We start from the raw sequence: 23452 nt of genomic DNA, 5'->3' as shown, positions 1-23452 counted from the left end.
CCCGCCGCCGGCCAATCGGCTTCCGACGCCAAAACGCATCCGACGAGACCTACTTCAAACCGTCCCAGTCACAATGCCGACTGATTACGGAACTTTGCCACAAAATCCGTTTGGAATTCCTCCTCTGGAACTTCCTGGCATTAAAGAGGCTTTCAGTTTTGGAGGAGGGAAATAGTTCAGAGTTTGGTGTGCTTGTCTGGATCATGATGGTTTAACTTATATCTTAAACATAATAAAAGACAAACAACTCTGTCAGTGCTTACGTTAGTTTGAAATCAGATTCAATTGTAATCATATAACACATTTGCTTTAATTTGGTTATGTTTTGTATTTATGGACAATCTAAAATCAGGAAGGACTTAAAAGGACATTCTATATTAATTAGCGCCCCCTAGTGGTGAAAAAAAACTTTTCAATAAAAAAACAATATTGATTTAAAAATAAGCGAAATGCCTAATCAAATCAAATTTCATTTTAAAAACTCATTATTTGGCACAACATGAGGCTCATCTAAAGGGAGCTAATGTGATTGTAAGCCTTCTTGCTGCTTTGTATACCCAAAAACCTTAAAAAGGCTGGACCAACAAAAAGAAAAGAATAATGCTGTAGTTTGGTCACTTTGATTCTCCAAAGTTTGTATTTTTGTGCTTTGTAGCCCTCCTACTAGAACCGCTTTCTTCCATCTTCGTAACATTGCTAAAATTCGTTCTATACTGTCTCAGTCGGATGCGGAAATTATAATTCATGCGTTTGTTACCTCCCGTCTCGATTACTGTAATGCACTACTCTCTGGTCTCCCGAAGTCAAGAATCAAGTCTCTTCAGCTGGTACAAAATGCCGCAGCGAGGCTTTTAACTAGGACAAAAAAGTCCGATCACATCACACCGATTTTGGCTAACCTGCATTGGCTCTCAGTTAGCCTAAGATGTGATTTCAAGGTTCTTTTAGTATTATACAAAATCATACATGGACTTGCTCCCTCTTATCTTTCAGATCTGATTTCCCCCTATGTCCCGGTCCGAAGCCTACGTTCTGAGAGTGCCGGTCTTCTGGTGATCCCAAGAGCAACGAAGTGTTCTGCTGGTTCGAGAGCGTTCTCCATCCGGGCACCGGTGCTGTGGAATGCTCTTCCCCCTCAGATCCGATCTGCAACCTCAGTGGAAATGTTTAAATCTAAAACTCACTTCTACTTTATAGCATATGAATAACCTACTCTTTTCGTCGGCTCCAGAGCAGGGGAATGTATGATAATATTCTGAAAATAGTCTGTGTAATATAGTGTAATGCTCTGTGAAGCCCTTTGAGACTCTTCGTGATTTAGGGCTATACAAATAAAAATGACTTGACTTGACTTGATTATTAATCAATCAATTTTTACACTATGTCCCTATAAACAAAATTATAATGGCCAAAAATCGAAAGCTGATCAAATTGGGTTGTGTCTGGAAGTCCCTGGCCTGGATTTAGCTGCAATTTTCGCAAGCTATATTAGCAAATAGTATAGCCTTGGTTGATAGCTTTGCATAGAAATCAGAATAGCAGTTAATGCTAAATAATTTAGCACTTCGCGGAAGTTTTGCTAACACTCACTTATAATGATAGCATAGTCGACACAGCAGTTAGCTACTAGATAGATAGATAGATACTTTATTCATCCCCTAAGGGAAATTCACATTTCCAGCAGCATCCCTGAGCTGAGAACAATACAATAATAAAGCCAAAAGAATACAATATACAAATACCCAGTGTGACGTGCAAATGCCCACTTTAGCATGTTATATAGAGTAACTAAATAGTGCTACACAGAACACATAATGCAGTAAGATTCGGTAATATCCAATGTAGGTGGTGTGGTTTAATGTGGGCCTTTACTCTGCCGGGTGGAGTTAAAGAGCCTCATGGCATGAGGAAGAAAAGATCTCTTCAGTCTGTCCGTAGTACAAGACAGTGACAGCAGTCTGTCGCTGAAACTGCTCTTCTGTCCGGAGATAATGCTGTGAAGCGGATGCGATGGATTGTCCATGATTGACCTCAGCTTTTTCAGTGCCTGTCTCTCAGCTACTGTTGTTAGGCTGTCCAGCTCTTTGCCCACAACAGAGCTCGCTTTCCTAGCCAGTTTATTGAGACGAGAGGCATCCTTCTTCTTGACGCTGCCTCCCCAACACGCTGCCGCATAGAAGAGGGCGCTTGCCACTACTGTCTCATAGAATATTTTCAGGAGCTTTTTGCAGATGTTGAAGGAGGCCAGCCTTCTGAGGAAGTACATGCTAGTGTGTATGCCTAATATTTAATTATGCAATCTCACTAAGTTAAAAACTGTTCAGAGACATAGACATTTCCTTGATAAAATTGGTTATTTATTTGTTTCTTAAATGTGATCTATTTGTGCCTCATTGCACACTTTTATTGTTGTGTCCATTTGAGTTGTTCGTCCACTCTGTTGTCCAACAGCAAAAGATGCGCCGAGGCCCAAATTGGATTACGAATCGGCAAGGCTTCAGATATTTACGACCGCCCAACGACCTGTTACGCTGTTGCTCAGTCCTCCAAAACCGAACCACACCGGACCCTGAATGGGCCCCGAATTGTCCCCGGCAGGAACAGAGGCCACCGTATCAAACTAGCTACCGTGCTAGCATGTCAGCAGGCGCAATCGCAAACATGAGAGTGCACCGAATCTGTCTGCGGCGCTTTGATTAGGATGGGCTGGCCCAGGAGAACCGTTCGGTGGCCAGTTCCAAATATCCAATCCAGGCAGAAAAAACAAAACTATGCGTCGTCATTCTATTAAAAAAAATTATGAAGTATACAAAGTAAGACAATTAAAGATTTTTTTTCCAGTACTGATGAGTAAAAGGAAGACACCGGCAAGAATTGACAAGCATGTTAGCTCTAAACCGAGGCTAGCCGGCTAATTTAACTTTTGACATTTGATAGGGAAGGAATGAGGGGGGATCAGCCATTTATCTGGAACAGGATTACGCCCCCTCCTTCATCCTCCATCCTGCCCCTAGCGCACTCACATGCCAGGAAAAAAAAAAAACTCTCAGAGTCAAGGCCGGATTCATTAATTTTGCCGGCGCTAAGCACTTTATCAATGACTGCTTTCTGCTGCCACGCTTTCTGTCCTGCGCCTTGTGTCGCTCCCCCCCGGAACCAAGAGTGACGTTTCCGAAACTTTGTTCACGCTCGCTTCTGCCGTATAAAGGTCGTTCCAGTAAAATTCATGCACGTTCATTGCTAACTTGCTACGAGTCTTCCATTGCGCGCATCTTACAATCGAGACTTGGCTTTAAGACTGATCCTCCATAAAGGATGTCATCTTTTTTGGAGTAACATTTCATGATAAATACAGAGGTCTCGTATGCACACAAGGTAAATTAGTTACCGGATGGAGCTTGGATTTAGAAATGCTCTTATCTCTAACAAAGTTTCTCTATAAGAAATAACTGAAAACTAATTAATCGGTTTCCAACCTACCAAAATCATCCAAGTTATCCCTAAATAGCTATAAAACGTATCTTCCTGATCACTAAAAACACGTTCAAATAGTCATTGAACATAGGATGAATAACAATTATTATTATCTGGTGAATTGGCCGGTCCAAATTGTCCCTAGGTCTGACTGAGCGAGTGAGTTGTCTGTCCTCGTGTGCCCCTGCGATTGGCTGGCAACCAGTCCAGGGTGTCCCCTGCCCACTGCCCGATGATTGCTGGGATGGGCTCCAGCATCCCCGCGACCCTACTGAGGATAAGCGGTGCAGCTGATGAGATGAGATTATCAACAAAACAAAGTTTGAGTTCCTTATGAGCACTAACATTGGAGGAAGTTGGCAGTTTTTAACGGAGATCTATGCGTGATGGTGGAGGAGTGAGGGAGCATGAAAGAGTACGATAAAACACAATCGCACAGGATCAGTTCTGTGGAGCAGGAAATTCATGCACTAACTGGAACCTGTGAGCAGTCTCGAACGCTTGGCCCTCAGCTCAAGAAACTTGACAGACTTCAATGCAACTGTTATGTTTATGACTTGAATAGGGAATCATTTTAGAATTGTTTAAATCAAGGAGTATTAAATTTATTTTGGATACCAATCAATTACCGTATTTTCCGCACAATAAAGCACCCCTAAAAGCCTTACTTTTTTTTTCAAAAGCTGACCATGCTCCTTATAATACGGTGCACCTTAAATACAGCACAATATTGAGTCGCAACTACAGTAAACAGCCGCCGACTCGATATTCCCTCGTAGAAGAAGTAGTGCACGGTGCATGCAGGAATATATAGACCGGCATTTCATTTCTTATCCAATGTGTCAATCACCATTTGAATCGGTCACTATTGGCTAAAGTTATTCTGAGGTAAAGGAGGCGCGTCCTTTTAGGCATTTGCATGCTTGAATAGGCTAATGTGGGGTAAAACAAACCTTGCAATTGGACAAAAAAATGTGAATCACAAGTTAGGTTTTTCTACGGCCTAGAGAAAATAATTTTACTAGTCTGTGTATTTCTAAACAGGAAATATGCCAAACAAACAGCTCGCAAAAAGCAGATTTTCTTTTTAATTTGTTGGCTTTATCGCGTGTTTTTTAGTATATCAATATTTTACACAGTTGGATTCACTATACTCACATCTTTGGTAAGCTACCCCGGCTTTATATTTTGCGGGTATGTTGTTTCAGACTGATAGTGATGTGTCTGTGAAGAGCATATTTCTAAATGGTCAACATATCTTGAATCCCAAGAGTTTAAGATTTCCAATGATTTGTGACATGACGTATTTCAGTGAATGGTGACATCGTACAGACACCTCGTCTGTACATGTCTAAGACATGTAATTGCTTCTCAACAGTCCGTTAAGGGGTAAATAAAACTTGACTTACCTATCTGACTCTTCTGTTAACATTCTTACTATAGTACCTTATAGTCTGGTGCGCCTTATGTATGGAAAAGATATGACAAAGGACTATTTTGGGGGATGCGCCTTATAATCCGGTGCACCGCATGGTGCAGAAAATACGGTACATTTCATTTACATTAATAAGCTAAATCAGCCCCTTTTAAGACAGCCATTGCACTAATGTGTCCTTCTGCGAAAGTGAGTCTGACACCCCTGATGTAGAATTAAAAACAAGTCTTTCCCCACTTGCAGTATTTCAGTGTTGCTTATGATACACAGCAGTACACTTTAAAAACAAAAACCCTATAAAAAATTGTTATACGCCGTATAAAAATGTGAGACGATCCAAAAATGTATGAAATACAGAAAAAACATATAAGTTGACATGTATGAAACCCGCCTAAACACCGACTTGAGCCGCATATCTGCTGTCCTGATGGGACTGGCAGGAAAGCGGCATTTCATGTTTAATGCCGTCGCCATAAGCTGAAGACTACTTTGGGATTTAAGTGCGTCCATGTAAAGCGCCCCCTCTTCGCTCACCTCGTGTCTTTGAGCCAACCTTTACTAATCTCTCCCTTCGTCACTCAGCACAGCCTCATACATGATACTACCCTGCCCCCAAACTCTCTTTCCTCCCTCTTTTCATTCCGTGCACCCCAAAGGCCTTGTTCCAGTTGCAAGCAGATCTGGACCAGAGCCAGCGCCACAAACAAAGAGGCCACAGAGAGCCCTAGACATAACAAGGAGAGCCCCCAACATGAAGTCACCAGGTCAGCCAATAGTTCATCATGGTGCCCCCAAACACTCCACCAGAAAACCAGCACCGACTCGTAAGTCTGAGCATGTGCAACAAGTGTGGACAAATCAAAAGTTCTTGGAAACAGAATCACGATACGCCGGCAAAACTTTCAGCTGAGCTCTATTTCGGTTGAAGACCGGCACAATCCCTCCCCTTTTTATCGGGGTGGGCCTGACCAGAAATGGGATGGAGTCCCCCATCAGGACTTTGTGGGAGCCTCTAGGACTCATGTGAAGCTGTAAAGGGCGTTTCAGACTGCTCTCATTTCCTTCAGAATGTCAAATTGAGGAGGATAAAGTCAAGTAGACCATTGCTACATTCACCTTTGCTAGTTTCCTAACCACTTGAATCAGTTGGAAAATACTCTGGGACGGCCAAAGTTCTATCAAGGTTTACAGTGATCCCTGTTTTTTGCGGGGGTTGTGTTCCAAAAAGGACCTGCAATAGTGAAAACCCACATAGTAAAATTATTACATACTACATTATAAATTGAAACCAAAGAGCAAACTAGATTTACAGTTTCAACAAAATTAGAGGGGCTAGAGTTTAACCAATCAGAATGCCAAACACAATGCACAATGAAAATCCAACAAATGGCGAAAATGTGAAAAGTGAACTGCGCTACAGCGAGGGATTACAGTAAACTGAAGAGCTATGACGAATCCAATATACTGAACTCCTGTGTTCTTTTACGAGAAAAAAGTTTGGCTCAGAGCGGAAGACCCTCCCCCAATCATTTTGGGGGGGTGTCAAGCGCATTCCATCATTGCTGTCAAAGCATAGGGTGGCCTCCTTGAAAGAGCTTCAGAGAACCAGAAGGAGCCAATCAGAGCTTGTTGGTGACGGCAAGCAAGCTTTTCAATTGTTTGACACGAGTTGCACTCTTCTGTTTCCCCAGAAAAGTCAGTGTTGGATTCAGGGCATGCATGCCCTCTGCTTGGGAAAATCAATTCCTCTCAAGAGTCGAGCGAGGGGATTACACCTTCCCTCCCCGGATCCAGGCCCACAAACCAGTTTTATCGGCTGACGGCCCCGCCTGGACTTTCTCGCCTCCCTTTTCTCCGTCCACTAAGGGAGAACATGGAGGGGATCCAGCCCAAACTCTACCAAATGCGGCAACTCTTTTTACATTCGGAACAGCAGCCATTTACCGAAACCCCACGAGGGACGAAGGCGAGATGGAATGCCCACGGTTGCGAACTGAAAGCAGAGAGCCAACTGCCGAGATCCAAGCGCCGTGTCTGCTTCCAATCAATGGGCAGGAAGGCCCGCCACGCTTCATGGCCTTTGATCCGGGCTTGTCTTTCCCGCCGAAGTGGGCAGAAGGGCGATACTCCAACTCCAGGGGGGATGGAGGTCAGGATGGAGGGATAAAAGGGAGAGCATGGGCCTCCTGTTGACGCAAACCCAGAGCTTTGGTTGATCAACTCTGTCAGGCAGCTTCTCCTGCTGCCTGAACGCTTCGTGACGCCAAGAGTCATTTATTGAGCCTTCTCAGCCAATAAGTGCAGTCGTAGCATAATTCGGCCTATGGAAAAACCACAGGACCTTCAATTAAGAAGGACGCCTCCATGAATAACTTGAGATTGTCAACTCACTGGCTGCTGAAAAGCTACAGGATGACTCATATATGACCTAAAATTGGCCAACGTGCCGTCATTGTGGCTTCGACCAAAAGTGTCATCAGATAACCACAATTTCAACCACTCATGCTACATTTGCCCCATAATTGGACAGTTACAAAATGTTTTTGTCTATGGAAAGTCATGTTCAACTCTTATGAAATCATTTGGTGCTAACTAAGTCGATCTGAGACCGGCATCCTTTTTCTCACGGAATTACCAAATGAAATGAAAACTAACATTTACAAAAGCCACATCTTGCATATTTCCCTGGCTGAGATCCGCGAATGTCCACAAGTAATTCCCCGACCAGCCAGACTTGAACCTTGAACTCATTATCCGCGCTCACCGCAAGACTATGTGTGTCAAGGAAGCCTTTCAAAACCTGGAAAAGCTTTTGGTCACGCCGCGGTTTTTCTTCTGATCAGCAGCAGATGCAAAAGCTGTCAGAAGCTGACGTCCGCCAGCGCATGAAGGGAAGGGCCGGGGCCGCGCTAGGGGGGGGGGGTTCACGTGATCCAGTGAGAGCCGGAAAAAGAAGGAAGGAAGGCAAAGGAATAAATCCTCTTGGCAGGTCCTTGACGCTCCTGCTTTTGTTGCTAGCGGCGGGGGGCAGGCCGCCCATGCCCGAAAACAAATGGAGAAACAATCTACTTCTGTTGGTTGCCTTGATGGCTTCGGGGGCCCCCGCAGGCTCGGACGAATGAGATCCGGGTTGGGGGTTGCCTGACCCTGACACAGTCACGGCAGCCCCCTTGCCGATCGTCTCAATCGCCGGTGACTGGAAATTATACCTGCAGTTAGTCAGTCTGCAGTGATGAACCCACAATGGCGAAAAGACAAATTCTGTGTCCCAAACTTAGGGGAAGTCCCGAAGGCAACAAAAACTCAAGTCCATTCCTTGGGCCACTGAAGCAAAGGACGCCGCCGCCAGACTGATGGAATTGTGCCAGACGAGCACAAAAAAACTGGGCTGGGAGGCTCAATGTTTCCCTCCGCCCTGAGTAGCGCTCAAGCTAGGCTAATCCTGTGCCTCGGGCACCGGCGAAATGGCGCTGCCAAAGCCGGCCCTCGCCTGCCCCAACCTCCTCCTCTGCTGCTTCAGGAAATTGCTTTCAGTCAAGAGGTCCATTAGATAATTGGTACTTGCTGGTGTAAGCCAAACACGCCCTACATTTTGGTGGAAGCCGGTGCTGTATTTATTCATGTATAACGCACACACTAATTTTATTTTAAAAAATTACAAAATGTTGTTTCACTTTTTTCCTGCTCAAAATACGCTTTATAAAAAACTTTATATCTTCTCTCTTTATTTTGAGGGTCTACTAAACTAACTAAACGTAACAATTGGTCCTTCGGGCTGGATGGTATACATTATGAGGGTTTTGTACAGTGCTCCATTGTTCTTCTAGCAAGTTCATAATTCATCTGTGTCTTTACCCTTTTTCTGAGCGCCTACTAAACTGTAAACTTATCAATAAGATTGGTGCTTGATAAACAGTCATTTCTGCAATGGGATGAGGGTCCAGAGGGCCCCAATCAGCAGCTTTGCTGGGGGGCCTCAGATGCTTCCCTGGTGCCGTTTGACCCCCAGGCCAGTCGTTGCTCCCTGGAGTTTCCTTATCCTTCCATCAGTCCTCTCATATTAGGACCTAGAACCCTGGGAAAACCTCTGGAAGGAGCCCAACAGCACATCCGGCTCCTTCTTTACATCTACGGGTAGTGTGTGGAAAAGAGTCTACACATTTAGATTCATAGGGGTCCTACTCTCCCATGATCTCTCCTGGACAGCTAACACCAAAGACATCATAATACCAGCAACCTCTTCACTTCCTGAGAGTCCTCAGGAGGAACAACCTATACAGGAAGCTGCTGCTGATCTTCTACCGCTTATCCATCGAGAATCTGCTGAAACTGTGTTTTTGTCTGGTACGGGAGCTGCAACGAATGGAAAGAGGGACGCTGCATAGGACAGTGAAAGCAGCACAACGCATCATTGCCTGCCTTCTACCCTCTCTGATGGACATATACTCCACTCTGTGTCTTAGCAAGAACCACCCTAAACTCCAATCCTCAGTCTCCATGAGCATAATAGTCTGTATAACTGCCACTTTGAATATGCATAATTTATTGTATCATTAATATATTGTCTTTTAACATGTTTATCCTCTCACACATTTTAACCTTTCTATTTTGTTTCACTTCAGGGTCCGTACACTTTTTATAACCCAATTCAAGGACTTTTTAAGGACTTTCAAATCTACCTTTCCAGTTTCTCCAGTACCAAAAAAAGAAAAAATCCAGTGTCAGTTTGCAGAGCCACAAATATATTTGTGATTTTTAATCTGCATGCACATTTATCAAGACAAATGGTTTTTAGATCTTGAGTAATAATATATGTCCATAATCAATATGTAATACTTGCACTAATACACTTTTCATAGTGCACTGTTTAGGTGTAGCATGCATCTGTCCCGTAGGGGGAGATGACGCTTCATAGGACACTGCCATTCAAACTAATGCCAGCTGACGAAGAAAACAATTGCATAGTGAAGCAACCAGAGGGCAGTGTCAGGGTCATTTTTAGGTAGACATGTTGAGAAACATGGCAAGGACTTCGCACAAAATTCAAGGACCTTTGAATCCTTGAAAACACAACCTTGAAGGATTTAAAACACCCGTACGAAGCATGTAACCTGCACTGAAAGCAGAAGCCCTCGCCTTTGGTTCTACTTGTATAATGCCATATATGTTTTTGCAACAGAGTGAGGCATCTCTACATGAATATTATGTTTTTGAGTTTTTCCTTGCCCGCATATTGGTTTTAGATCAGGGGATGGTGTAATTGTAGTCTGTGCAGTCCTTTGAGACATTTTGTGATTAAGGGCTGTACAAATAAATGTGACTTGATTTGACTTGTCAATAAAGGCCATTCACTCATTCAACAGCAGAAATGATGAGGGCAGCAGCAAGACGAGTGGGGGACGATGTTCACTTCGGCCCATGGTGTATTTTTCAAGCTTTTAGTAAGTGGACGTCGAGGGAGGAGAGCAAACAGTTGATTATGAGTCCCATCAAGTGATCAATGATTTCATTAGCGGGAGAGATCACGAAGCTGTCACGGCGTTGAGGGATCATCCCTTTCCCGACCTCCATTTTCCTCTCTCGCCATATTCCACCGACGAGAAAAGGGGCGGGGGGGGTAAAAATGTCTGCGTGTTGACGGACGGCGGGGAAAAGTGGAAATCCATTTTGAAAGCCATTTTCAATTAGGGGGTCCGGCGGCTGTTATCACAGGTGTCCCAGAATGGAGACTGGTCCTTCTGCTATCCGGCGCGAAAATGAAACCTTATCTGGGCGGCGCAAAGATGGAGGGGGGGTGGACAGCGTATCTGTAAATTACTTTTGGGTCGCACTGTTAACGGGAACTTTATTTCTGTCGGATGACGCCCTGCCTCCCCCCCCTCTGGTCTTCTATTTACTGTTGATGATTTAAATGGATGCTTAAATGGACGGCTGTCCTCGGATCTTGTCCTCTCTTCACCTTTCCTCACCTGTCATTTTTTTCCCCTTTCTTCTTGAAAGCACCGCTTCTGCTCAGAAAAGGGTTCATTGTCCTGACTTGAACTGCTAAGAAGGCAATTACACAACTTGGAGCACATCTTTCCTTAACAACTTCTCTCTATTCGTGTTCCACACTTTTTCCTGAATAGTGCAAATCTCTCCAGTATTATGCTCCCTTTTTCTTAGCCAGCACAAGAAGGATGAAGGAGAGCAGAGGTGTGGAGGGACGTTGGGCAACGAAAAACTAGGGCTGGAACAAATAATCAACATTGCCAACAGAAATCGATAATAGAAAAATGAATTCCATTGTTGTCTATTGCCAGATATGTTTTTCCAACAAAGTGAGGCATCTCTTATTGAATATAATCTCTGCTGAGATTTACTCATGTGCAATCTGTCTAGAGTGCAAAAGAAGAGAAATGACGGCGTCAATATCAAGTACCAAAACTTGGAAATTTTGGGAGCATTTTAGCCTTGATACGGCCAATAAAAGACTACTTGTAAAGTTTGAAAATCAGACCTTAAGTATCATGACACTAGCTTAGTGGCGCGTGAACATATAAAGACAATTGAACAAAACGGAGTCTGAGTCGCCTCTGTAATATTCAAGGTATGGTTAAGCCAATGCAGTTTTGATGGCACGCATTATACATTTTATACGCATATAGTTTGCTATAAAAGAGCTCGAGCGTTATGCCAGACTGCCTGGCAAACATATTTGGTTGTTAAAACGTTTAAAACAACAAACATCAGTTGTTAAAATTGTTTGATTTTTAACTCTCGAGAATTATTACTTTTTTGTTACAGACTTTGCAGTTGACCACTGGATGTATTTCACAAAATATTTAATTTATTATGAGCATTCTCTTTGATTTTAAATGATTTCTATTCACCTGTGCCTAAAAAATGAACATAGAATTTTTTATGGATTTATGTCTCTGTGCCTAATTAGTTTTAGTGCATTCTTATTAAATTTTTGTGCAAATCAGCAGTAGATTTAGTAAATATGCATTTTTCATTGTCCCCATTTTCTTGTGTTTATTATCCTTTTTCATATCATTCAATCAACTCTTTGCTAAATTTAAGTAAAAAAGTATAAATGTTTCAAAAGTCTGTGACTAGCCGATTATTAAAATAGAGTTGCAGCCCGAAAAGCTGAAATATGTCATCAGCAGACTTGAAAGCAGACCGGTATCATCAAAATCTCTCTGGCTTTTCTGTGGATGAGGGCTTCCTTCCAGCTGCCCTCAATGAGCTTTTTGTTTGCACAGGGGATGCGGGGTTTGTGTCGGGGTTCAGGTCAGGGTTCGGGTTACACCTGATAAGAGGTTAGGAGCTCCTTTGCCCTAATGACAACCGCCCCAAGAATGTTTTGCCATTGAGGTCTTGGACTTGGGTGGCTTTAAAGCCTCATTAGCTGTGGAACTGGATCCGTCTTTTAGGGGCAATGTTTCTCAACCTTTTTGGAGCCCAGACACACTTTTTTCATTTAAAAATCTCAGGGCGAGGCACACCCTGCATCGAAATTTTTTAAAACTTAATTACTGGCAATAATCTTATTTTTTCAAACGATCAATTTTACAAATATTGTATTTTGTTTTCTAGAATAACAAAAATACTTAAACTGACAAAAAATTATCTGCCTGTGAACATAGATATTTGTTTTTTTAATAAGTTCTAGCTCTTTTCTGTTTCTTCTATATTAAATCAAGCATAATGCCCCGGTGTTGCTGGGAACTCTACTTGGGTGAGGTTGTTGGAAAAGCCAGGGAGCCACTAGGGAGGGCCAAAGAGCCGTATAGCAGCATGCAGTGCGAGAGCCGCTTGTACACGAAAGCGGATGTTTACCAATTTTGTTGGTTTGTATTGGGGTGTCTTGACACCAAACCGAGCTAAATACACTCCCAGAGAGGCCTTAAGTGAAAATTGATTTAGCCATTTCGGAGCCTATAAGCCACATACGAACACACGCGTTTGTGCGCTGGCATGGAAACAGGATTTATAAATACATTTAGATTACATTTAGATTAAGCAAGAAAAAACAATGAATTGAATGAATTCATATTATATGTAATAGTTTTACACTAATTTATTTTTCCATTTTGAAATTATCACACAAAGTTCATAAATATATTTCCCTCTACAACCACAAATTAAAAGAGGATTGTACTGCCACCTACTGATATGGATGAATATTAGTTACTCATCTGATCACTCGAAGAGAGCAATGATTTTTAGCAATGGCATGATGTTTTTTGCAGAGATAAACCAGGGCAATTTCCTGCAAAGTAGAAAAACTGCCCCCGGGTCCTCTGAGTCAAAACATGCAGTCACTTTTCCAAGAGAGTGAAAAAAATAACAGGGAAGATTCTTCAAAATTGAGAAGTTGCAGAAATGCTGTGAATGGCGCCGGGATTCTTATCACTCGTCATGACATCGGCAAGAAAAATCTGCCGTGATGAAGCAGACTGATACGGCCGGGCTCTCTGCACATTACGGCCCCCAGCCGGAAAAATCGCTTCACGGCGCCCCCTTTAATTAATATACGTTTCAGCCATCTGGCAAACACTTTTACAAGGATGCTTGCAAGAAATGTTTGCTATGATTGAGACAACTCCCAAAGTGGTTACAGGCACAGCAGATTTACACAGGCCAATTGAGAAAATCTCCTTAGACTGAACATTTAAAGACCCCCACAAACCAGTCCATAATCCTCTCGCAACTAATGGGGCCAGGCTGTAGTCACTACATCTTTCCACCATTCTAAATACAGTGGTACCTCCACTTACGAATGTCACTACATACGAAAGTTTCATGTTACGATGTACCAAAACGGAAAAAATATTTGCCCTAGTTGTGAATGCGTTTCAGGGTACGTAGTCAAAAATACAGTACAGTATGAGCTACCATTCGCTGCTCCCAGGGTTCTACCTGGCAAGCGTGAATCCCAGCATGCTCTTCGTGTCCCCTTCTGGCTTTGTAAACAGTCTACTGTATGCAGGGTTGGGTAGGGTTTCTTTAACTTGATTACTTTCAATTACTTTTGGATTACTCCAATACCAAATATGCTAATAAAAGACAAAAGAAACTAAATATGAATAAAATTATGACTCACAACACGTGGTAAGCTTTCTCTCCTGGCTTTGATCTCCGGCAAAACTAACATAAAATGCGACAGAAACAAAATGAAAATAAATCCAAACAGCTCATTTTTGTCGTTCCATGTGTTCCGTTACTCCCCAAGCCTGCACAAAATGTTGTAATTTTATTCATATTTAGTTTCTTTTGACTTGTATTAGCATATTTGGTATTGGAGTAATCCAAAAGTAATTGAAAGTAATCAAGTTAAAGTAACCCTACCCAACCCTGACTGTATGCTACATGAGGAGGAGACTTTGTCTGGTAATATATCTACCATCGCCACAATAATGTGTAGATCACGAGGACATCAACGATCTGGTTCAGGAGCACAACAAGGAGATTTCGACAAAGGAGCTGCAGGAATTGGAGGTGATACAACACACCGTCATGCAGTGAAGACAAGGAAGACAGCCCTTATTAAAGACATTCAGGCAAAATTCCACAATGTCATGGAATTCGTAAAAATAAATCACTCCCAAAAACTTTTGACAAGTCGGGCTATCGCTCATTATGATAACGTCTGCCTCATGCATTTCAGACAGATTATCAAAAGCTGGCAAAAGCAGACCTCATTGGATCATGCCTTGAGGAATAGAGCAGCTTGCCATTTTCCTCTGTGCCGCCACGAAAAATATAAAGCCGCAGTGTATATAAAGCAGCAGTGTTTAAAATGTAGCAAAAATAAAGCGGCTTACTATCCGGAATTTACAGTAGCTAGCAAAGGAGAAGGGAGGCTGAATGGAGATGAATTTGTGGTGCAGGATGTTTTACCATTGGAGGTTGTGCTGGAGGCCACAGCCTTCTCGCTGACGTCACGGCGTGTGGCGGCCATCGCCGCCTCCATCTTTTTCTTCTTGTCGGCTGCCGAAGTGGCTTGGGAATGGCTTTCCATGGCCGATGCTCATTCCTCAGTACTGCATGGAGACGGGAGAACTGCCGAAAACACAAAACACATTTCGAGTTTGGACAGGGACTATACGGGCCGAAGATCCATTTTTGGTTCATTTGTAACCAGGAAGCCAGCTTAAGCTAAACTGAAGTTGGCAGAGTAAAGGCATCACATGAAAACACTGTGCTACGTAGGGCTGCAACTAGTGACTATTTTCAATCGTCGACTAGTCACCGACCATTGTAATGATTAGCCAAATAATCAGATAATTATAATTTAAAAAAAATAATCAATTAAAATCAAGTAAACAATTGTATTCCTGTAAAGTTGTAAACCGATAACTGGTTCATAAGAAACAGTAGAACAGTAAATAAAACCAATATGGGCATTTTGTGAAGCACATTCAGTGGTCAACTATAACAAAAGAACTTGATTCTAAACCGTTTGATATAAAACAGACTTTGCACTACATGCATTTAACTTCTATTACATTTGTCAGGCAAAGCACGGTTTAACGCTCAAGCTCTCTTTTATAGTGAAATATTCGCATGCATGTCAACAACACCGTATTGGCTTGAATGTTACATGAATCTTATTGAGGCGAGTCAGACTCAGATTATATGAAAGGTCTTTTTTGGAAATGTTGCAAGTAGTGTATTTATTCACTCTATCCAGGCTAAAAAATCTCAAAAAACCTAAAAAGTTATGGTACTCAATTTTATTCAATTTTATCACAATACGAAGATGCCAATCGCAGTTCTCGATAATTGCTATCCTCCAAGTATTGTGATTCGATATAACTGATGATTGTTATTTAATTTTCTTTCCTAAAAACATGAAACGTAAACCATACACTTCCAGGAAATTAAATCATGAATGACGTTCAAACAATGCACATCACTCTGTGTCAGTCAGTCTGAAAGGTACATTTATTCCAACAGAGACAATAGCAACATAACATGTACACTGTACAACAGGTTCGGAGCCAGTGATGCTCTAAGGCAGGGGTGTCAAACTCATTTTAACTCAGGGGCCACACGATAGAACAAACATTCTGTCGGGGGCCGGACTAGTAGATTAAAGAGAAAGAAAAAGAGAGATAAAGAAATACAAGTAAGAGGGAGGGAAGAAGAGAGGGTGGGGCAAAGAAAGAGAGAGAGGGAGAAAGCGTGAGAAACAAAAGATAAAAAGTCGTGAGAGAGGTGGAAAAGAAAGGAAGAGGAAGAAAGTAATCCAAAGAGAAATAGAAAGACAGAAGGAGAGAAGAGAAAGCACGAAGGGTATGAAGAGAGAAAGAGAAACGAGAGAGAAGGAAAAAGGGAAGTTAGAGCAAAAGAGGTTAAAAGACACAGAGAGAGAAAGAGACAAAGAGCAACAAAGGAAGAGAAAGAGAGAGACACAGAGAGTGAAAGAGACAGAGTGGGAGAAAAGGGGTGGAAAAGAAAGAGAGAGAAAGAGAGGGGGAGAGAGAGAGAGAGAGAGAAATAAATACAAGTACAGTGTCTTTGTGAGAGGCACCTGGCTTTGGCAACATCAAGTTGACTTATTTCAACCTGCAGCTTGTTTTTCTCTTGCGCTTCTCATAGTGTTGTCTCGCGGGCCGGATTCAATCCTTTAGCGGGCCTGATCTGGCCGGCGGGCCGCCTGTTTGACACCTGTGCTCTAAGGTAATAACATAGAACATTTGTGCAAAAACTGCCTTAAAAAGATAGCAGCTGAACTGTGAGCTTTGAAATTAAAAGTGCTTGAAATTCAAGTTTTACTGGACACTGGATTGCAGATAAACACCAACCAACAGCACTATATGATACAAGCACGTAACAGGTAGGCTACTGTTACTACTTACTCTTATTGCTTATTGCTTTTCGGAAGTTTTCTCAGTGATACATCTAGGCTCCGCTGACATGGCGCTGCAGGTCGTTTGGGTTAGTTAATGTTGATATCAAGGTGATGCCGCCAAATATCTGAAGTCATTTCTGTCATATTACTATATTGGGATTCGGGTCTATGACAAAGTTTGCAGACAGTTTTGGTCATGTCCAGCTCTGTCTTCCCAGAAACTGTATAAAAACCAAAATCCGTCCATAGTATTACACATTTTAAATTTATGGCCGCCGGACATAGTTCTCGTTGCTTGCTTTATTCATGAATTTTCTACTTTTACTCGTTTTCCCACATTTTTACGTATCAGACGTGACGTCAAAATAGATTCCAGGTAAAATGTTGATTTTAAAAATAGCCAAAAATAAAAATCGCAATATATACAGTACGGCAGCACTGCGGCGCAGTGGTTAGCACGTGTGCGGCACAGTTCTGAGGTCACTAAATCGAACCCGCTGCGTGGAGTTTGCATGTTCTCCCCGTGGTTGCATGGGTATCCTCCGGGCACTCCGGTTTCCTCCCACAATCCAAAAACATGCATGTTAGGTTAAATGGCCGGTCTAAATTGAAATTGTCCCTATGTCTGAATGAGCGAGCGAATTGTCTGTCCCTGTGGTCCCTGCGATTGGCTGGCAACCAGTTCAGGGTGTCCCCTGCCCACTGCCCGAAGATAGCTGGGATGGGCTCCATTACCCCCGCTACCCTACTGAGGATAAGCAGTGCAGATAACTGATGGATGGATGGATATATACAGTAAATGACTCGATTTTTCGTCTACCCTTACGCGTACTTGATGTTGATGTTTTTGTATGTTATCGATCGAGTGAGAGACACTAATGTGCATTAGCGACTCTCAACAGAGATTAAAATCATGTAAGAGGCCTCACTCGGTCGGGAAAACGTGGATGCAATAACAGTATATTTTTATTATAAATTTTTGTCAACAGCGTCAAATAATTGTTGCAGCCCCACTCCTAATGTAGCATTTAAGCTAAAACAAACATTTTTCCAATTCATTGACCCAGGAACGATAAATGTTCTATACTTGGGCTAATGGATAAGCTAATTTATACATAAACAGTTAAGCTAGCATTTTTTTGTTGGCCAAACTCAAATTCTAGCTTTCTCAAAGTCTAGTCCCTCGATTTTTTATTTCACACAGCAGACCTTTAATATTTCTTTGGACAGTTACAGCAACTATCTTAGTAGCTAACGACTGAGTGAACAATTAAGTGCAAATATGATACAAGAAAACAAACGCTAAGTAAAAGCTCAGTTGTAAAATGAATAGCTTGATTTCTTTCAAGCTATCTAACAAAAAACATCCAAAAGAATTGGGAAGTTTGTTACCTTAAACTTCCGACTTCCTGCCAAGAAGATGAAAAACACTAACAACAAGAGGAAAAGTGGCAACTGACAAAGTCAAAGCTGGTGTCGATGCAGTTAGGCAGTGATGTTGAACCTTGAGGGGATGGGGCCACTTTCAAAACGCTCGAAGAAAAAAAACTTGCCGGCGAAAAAACACAGATTGTTTGAAGGCCTTTGGGGGAATGGCCCGGTGCCAGACGGACAATTTCACTTTTAAACCATCAAAATCTACCAGCTCGGAAAACCAAGCACTGTCTCATGCTCGCCAGGGTCCCTCAGTTCCTACCCGGACACAGTAATGTTAAACATATAGCTTGTGGACCGGAACTGGCCCATTGAATGATGAAATCTGTCCCGCTGTAAATTTCTGTATACAGACGCTACTACGTCTACTTACGACTATTCGACTTACGAAAAAGAGTAGATAGGAACATTTTTTTCGGTATGTCGAGAAATATCCGGACATTGCTTTAAGTTAGATTTTGTATTTGTGCACCTTTTTTCGAGTAGAAGACAGTACTGTAGTGCTTCTTTCCGCCTCTACCGGTGTGTGGTGTTGCTGTGAGATGTCACCCAGCATCCACCCCGAAGAAGAAATCCGGCTTCCTCTTCCTTGTTTGTGTGTAAACATACTACGTGTACTGTATCTCTAGCGCGCTAAGGACTTTGACGTTTTTATTGTTTAATATCTTGTGAATCCATTCAATATGGTTGGTGTAAAGTGTAAAGAAGAGGTGAGCCGTTTCTTTTGAAATGAATGTGGAATAAAAAATCTTGACACAGTTGAGGAAATGGTTGGATTGCTTTTTTTTCGTCCACTCTCTACCACGGAGCCCTATTTATCTTTATAGAGCATATTATTTTATGAAAAGTTTATTTTTTTAGTACAAAACAATAAAGGTTACTTATACAAGCCTTAAACATATATAAAAATATAAACTTATGTAAAAACATACAAAATATAGCACTAAAAGCAACTTGCGAACAATTTCAATTACGAACGATCGTCCGAAACCATTCGTAAGTAGGGCAGCGTCTGTACGTCAAAAAGTCTGTCACTCTTTTTTATTAAATATTATGATTTTTTTAAGTAAATACAAATCAAATGCTACTCTTTGCTACCAAAGGGCAATTCACGGTTCACGGATCCCTTAACCAAACATAATGTCTTTATCTGGCCCCCGAGACAAACTCAGTTTGACATGCCTGCTGTAAAACAAGACCCAAAATCCCATCTGTTAAAATCAGGAATTATTATGTAGTACATGATTTTGTTTTGTTTTTTTCATATAAATTAACGTATTTACTCTTGCATAAAGCGCACCCCTAACTTTTGACGTATTTATTTGAAGTCCCTTTAAATTCGATTCATAGTCTGTTACACCAAAGAGTTGTTTCCTTGCCATTCTTTTTTTCTCCATTCTCAAAAAAATCGTCTCTGGTACTATAAGTAAAACATGGTGTAATGAGATCAAATCTAATTCCTTTTCATATGTCATCCATAGAACTTGTGGTCTAGTGGTTAAGATTCACTGCTTGCCGCGACCTGGGTTCAATGCCTGTTGCATCCAAAGTTCTGCGTTATTTTTTCACCCCAAAAAAATCATTGCACAAATAAAGTAATATACTACCCTAAAACCTTGTATATAACAAGAACCCAAACTTTGAATTCCTTTTTAAGTAAAAACAAATGTGCGTTATATACAAATTAATATGATCGGTTGTATTGGCACTTTTCATTGATTTAATTTGCCGATTATTATAGGCTCAGATGCAGCCTAGTCTCTCTCTCTTTCCCTCTGTCTTGGAAGCGAGCCACCCCCGCCTTCCTATTGGATAAGCAATCTGGGGCAGAGCCACTGAAGCAGAAAGAGTAACACTACCTTGAGCTTTTTGAGTATATTGAGTCCCTGGTATAAAAGTAAGTGTGTGATTAAGGGGTAGCGTAAAATGGGATGTTAACTTTTTGGTCAAGCAAATTCAGGTAGAGACTGACATATTAGCTCTTATCATACCATTAGTTAGTCAATCAAGCGTGTGTGTTTGTGGTTTTGAGAGAGCATAAAAAAGCATGCTGAAGTAGAAGGCTGAGTGATTAGCTTTTACCATAACATTAGTTCATCAATCTGGGTCTAGCACAGGCATGCCCACACCTTCAGTTTGTGAGCTCCGTTGAAATTGCACTATTTGTTTCAAGTTGATTTAAGTCATGTCTTGACATTTGTATTCATTTATTGTAAGAAAATTAGATAACTATTTAAGTTTTAATTGAATCAATGATAAATATATCTTTTTTTTTGCATGACAATTTTTAAGCTTTTACAGTAAATGAAAATTGGCTATAAATATTGGTTATCGGCTGCCTCTTAATGCAAATCATCGGTATCGGCTTGAAAAACCCATAACGGTCAATTTTAAGTCAATATCAATATTATATCGGGACACCCCTCGTTCTTTTTACAGGAGGAACACTTTGGTTTACCTGCCAGCATGAAAATATTTTGCTAGCGAGAATTTCGTCCAATTAGCTGACAGAAACATAGAACGACTTTCTTAAAGGCAGACAAGACCATGGTCCTACGGCTGTTTTATTTTGTTTTCATTCGGGAATCAGGAAGTGGGCGGGTCTCAACTTCAGACCAACACGGCTAGGCTTCTCTTTAACGTTAATGCTGCATCTGGAAGCCATTGCCACAAAAAAAGACAAGAAAAACAGACGGGCAATTTCTAGCCGCCCCGCCCGAGCAATTCAAACGGCCGGCTAATTGCTAACATATGGTGGAGCATATTCGGGGCCCGCGAGACATGGCTTTCGCACCACCTTGCACTTACTAACAACAAAAACACACGTCTGTCTTTTGGTTCTGACAAACAAAACAGGGTTTGTATGCCAAATTTAAGCACGTTTTGAATACTTTATAAAGCCAATTTTACAAATTCTCCAGTGGCATTAAAATGAGAATTCCGGTGTGAATGATGTATTTTTCAGATTTACAAATGTATCTGCGATTTTTAATCTTTTTAGAATAAATCACATATATATATTTTTGGGAGAAAAATCTCTCCCCCATATAGGTGACAGTAATATGTAGCTTACAATTTACCACCGGGAAACACTACCTTCATTTTTTCCATGGCCCAAACACAACATTAAAATTCAAGCGTTTTCAAGGATTTCAAGCAGCCGTACGAACCCTGATAAAAGATAGGCTCTGAAAAAATACATTAAAAGTGGTTACATGTTTGTATTTTCTTATTTGCTATAAATTGGTGTAGTAAACTACAGAAGATTTGTAGTATTTGCTGTCTTTGTGATAACACCAAAAATTGTTATACGTACCATATTTTTGTTTTGTTATGATTGGAATTTTTTCGATTCAGTTTCCTAATCTTTAATTCTAGCATTGCTTTTTAGTTCTCAAATTCTGGTTATGAAAATCTAATTTTGTTAGAATTTTTTTTTCAGTTGGGTGAAAAATAATTACTGATTTTCTCTTTTGTATCTATCAATAGTCTCAAATCAGATGCCTCAACAATACATAAAAAATTAAGTATGCTCATCCAATTTGACTCTTATCAAAGCTGCCGTTTAAACAGACGTATCTGTATTTTGGGGCATTTTTTCAAAAATGTTCTGCTTTATTTTTTGCATATACCATTTACGCAAAAAGGAAACAAATGGGAAGCTAAGAAAATGGGAGCTAAGCCTTTTTATTCATTTATGAATAAACAAACATGCAGACATTAACAAGTGCATGTTATCTATCGAATCTAAACTTAGCTTCTAAATTTTCTAAACATATATAAATCCCGATTTACATGTTTGTGTGTTCGTACATGGCTTACAGGCTCCGAAACGGCTGAACTGATTTTCCTGAAAATATACATAGTCGTACTCTAGGCCTCTGGAAATGTTTTTAGCTAAGTTCGGTGTCAAGGCGCCCCCAATTAAAATCAACAACACCGATAAACATCTGCTTTGGTGTACAAGCGACTCTGGAGCTGCATGCGGCTGTTTGGCACTCACTAGTGGCTCTCTGGCACTATTTCAACAGCCCTAACAACTTCGTACAAGTACATTGCCCAGGTAAAGCGTTGACCAACAACCCCAGGCCATTATACTTATATTTCTTATTTTCTTTCTAAAAACATACAGCTTAATCGAATTGGTTTTGAACAACGTAACGCGACACACGGGACATGGCTTTCGCACCTATGAAAAACGAGAAAAACAGATGTTTGTTTTTTCATTCCTTTTGTTCCCGCCAAGTTAAAAAAACGGCACGGTGATAAAAGATGCGCTCTGAAATAATAGATTACAAGTGCCGGCATGTTTGTAAACAACGTCAGCTTTTTTGTCTGCTTTTGATGCGCACCTCAATGCTCAGTTTGCTATTCTTACTTTTTTTGTAAAGCTGTCAAGTTGTGCGATTGCATTGAGTTTATCGTTTTCTGCGCAGCAAAACACACAAGAGTCATGACACATTTACACCGATAAAAAGCATCACATTTTTAAGATAAAGTTGGCACAGGATTGTTTCTTTTTTTTTCATAAAAATAAAGAAGTGAGTCTGAGTTCCCCACGTCTTCAAAGGATCAAACAACAAAACACTTCCATTTTTTAATAATAATATAAACTTGCAATGATAGGAAAATGAGGAAAAGAGTTTCTATTTATTTTTTCTAGACAAGACTCAGTTTTATTTTATTTTCTAAAATCCACTTTATACCAAAGCCTTAAGGGGTACAGTATGTAATATTTGACCACTAGATGTCCCTGTGCTGTGTGGCGTACCTGGAAATAAGTTCGCAAAAGCACAAGGAAGTTTACAAACAACGGAGACTTTTTTGCCACAGAGGAAAAAAAGAGGAACAAAAAAGGAGAAAAGGGGATAAAAAAGAAAGAAGAAAAAGGAAAAAAGAGAAAACAAATAAAACTATCCATCCATCCATCCATCCATCCATTATCTGCACCGGTTATCATCAGTAGGGTCACGGGGGCGCTGGAGCCCATCCCAGTCATCCTCGGGCAGTGGGCAGGAGACACCCTGAACTGGTTGCCAGCCAGTCGCAGGGCACACAGGGACAGACAACTCACTCACAACTAGGGACAATTTGGACCAGTCATTTAACCTGACATACACGTTTTTTGGAATTTGGGGGAAACCAGAGTGCCCGGAGGAAACACACGCAAGCACAGGGTGAACATACAAACTCCGCACAGGAAGGTGTGCCGCAACGCGCTAACCACTGCGCCGCTGTGCTGCCAAATAAAACTAAAACAT

At 41.3% G+C, this 23452-nt stretch overlaps 1 protein-coding gene across 1 annotated transcript in view; it reads right to left on the bottom strand.

The window, feature by feature from the left end:
* Positions 1 to 23452, bottom strand: part of gli3 (GLI family zinc finger 3) — a 148443-nt gene that overhangs the window by 105066 nt on the left and 19925 nt on the right. Inside the window, exon 2 of the mRNA XM_088322278.1 lies at positions 14801 to 14962. Coding sequence (XP_088178404.1) covers positions 14801 to 14921 — 121 coding nt within the window. The 5' untranslated portion in view covers positions 14922 to 14962. The remainder of the gene's footprint in view (positions 1 to 14800; positions 14963 to 23452) is intronic.

This window comes from Urocampus carinirostris, chromosome 18, assembly GCF_059441175.1.
Source record: "Urocampus carinirostris isolate Australia breed hairy pipefish chromosome 18, RoL_Ucar_1.0, whole genome shotgun sequence".
NCBI lineage: Eukaryota > Metazoa > Chordata > Actinopteri > Syngnathiformes > Syngnathidae > Urocampus > Urocampus carinirostris.
This window is presented reverse-complemented; position numbering and strand designations above follow the sequence as displayed.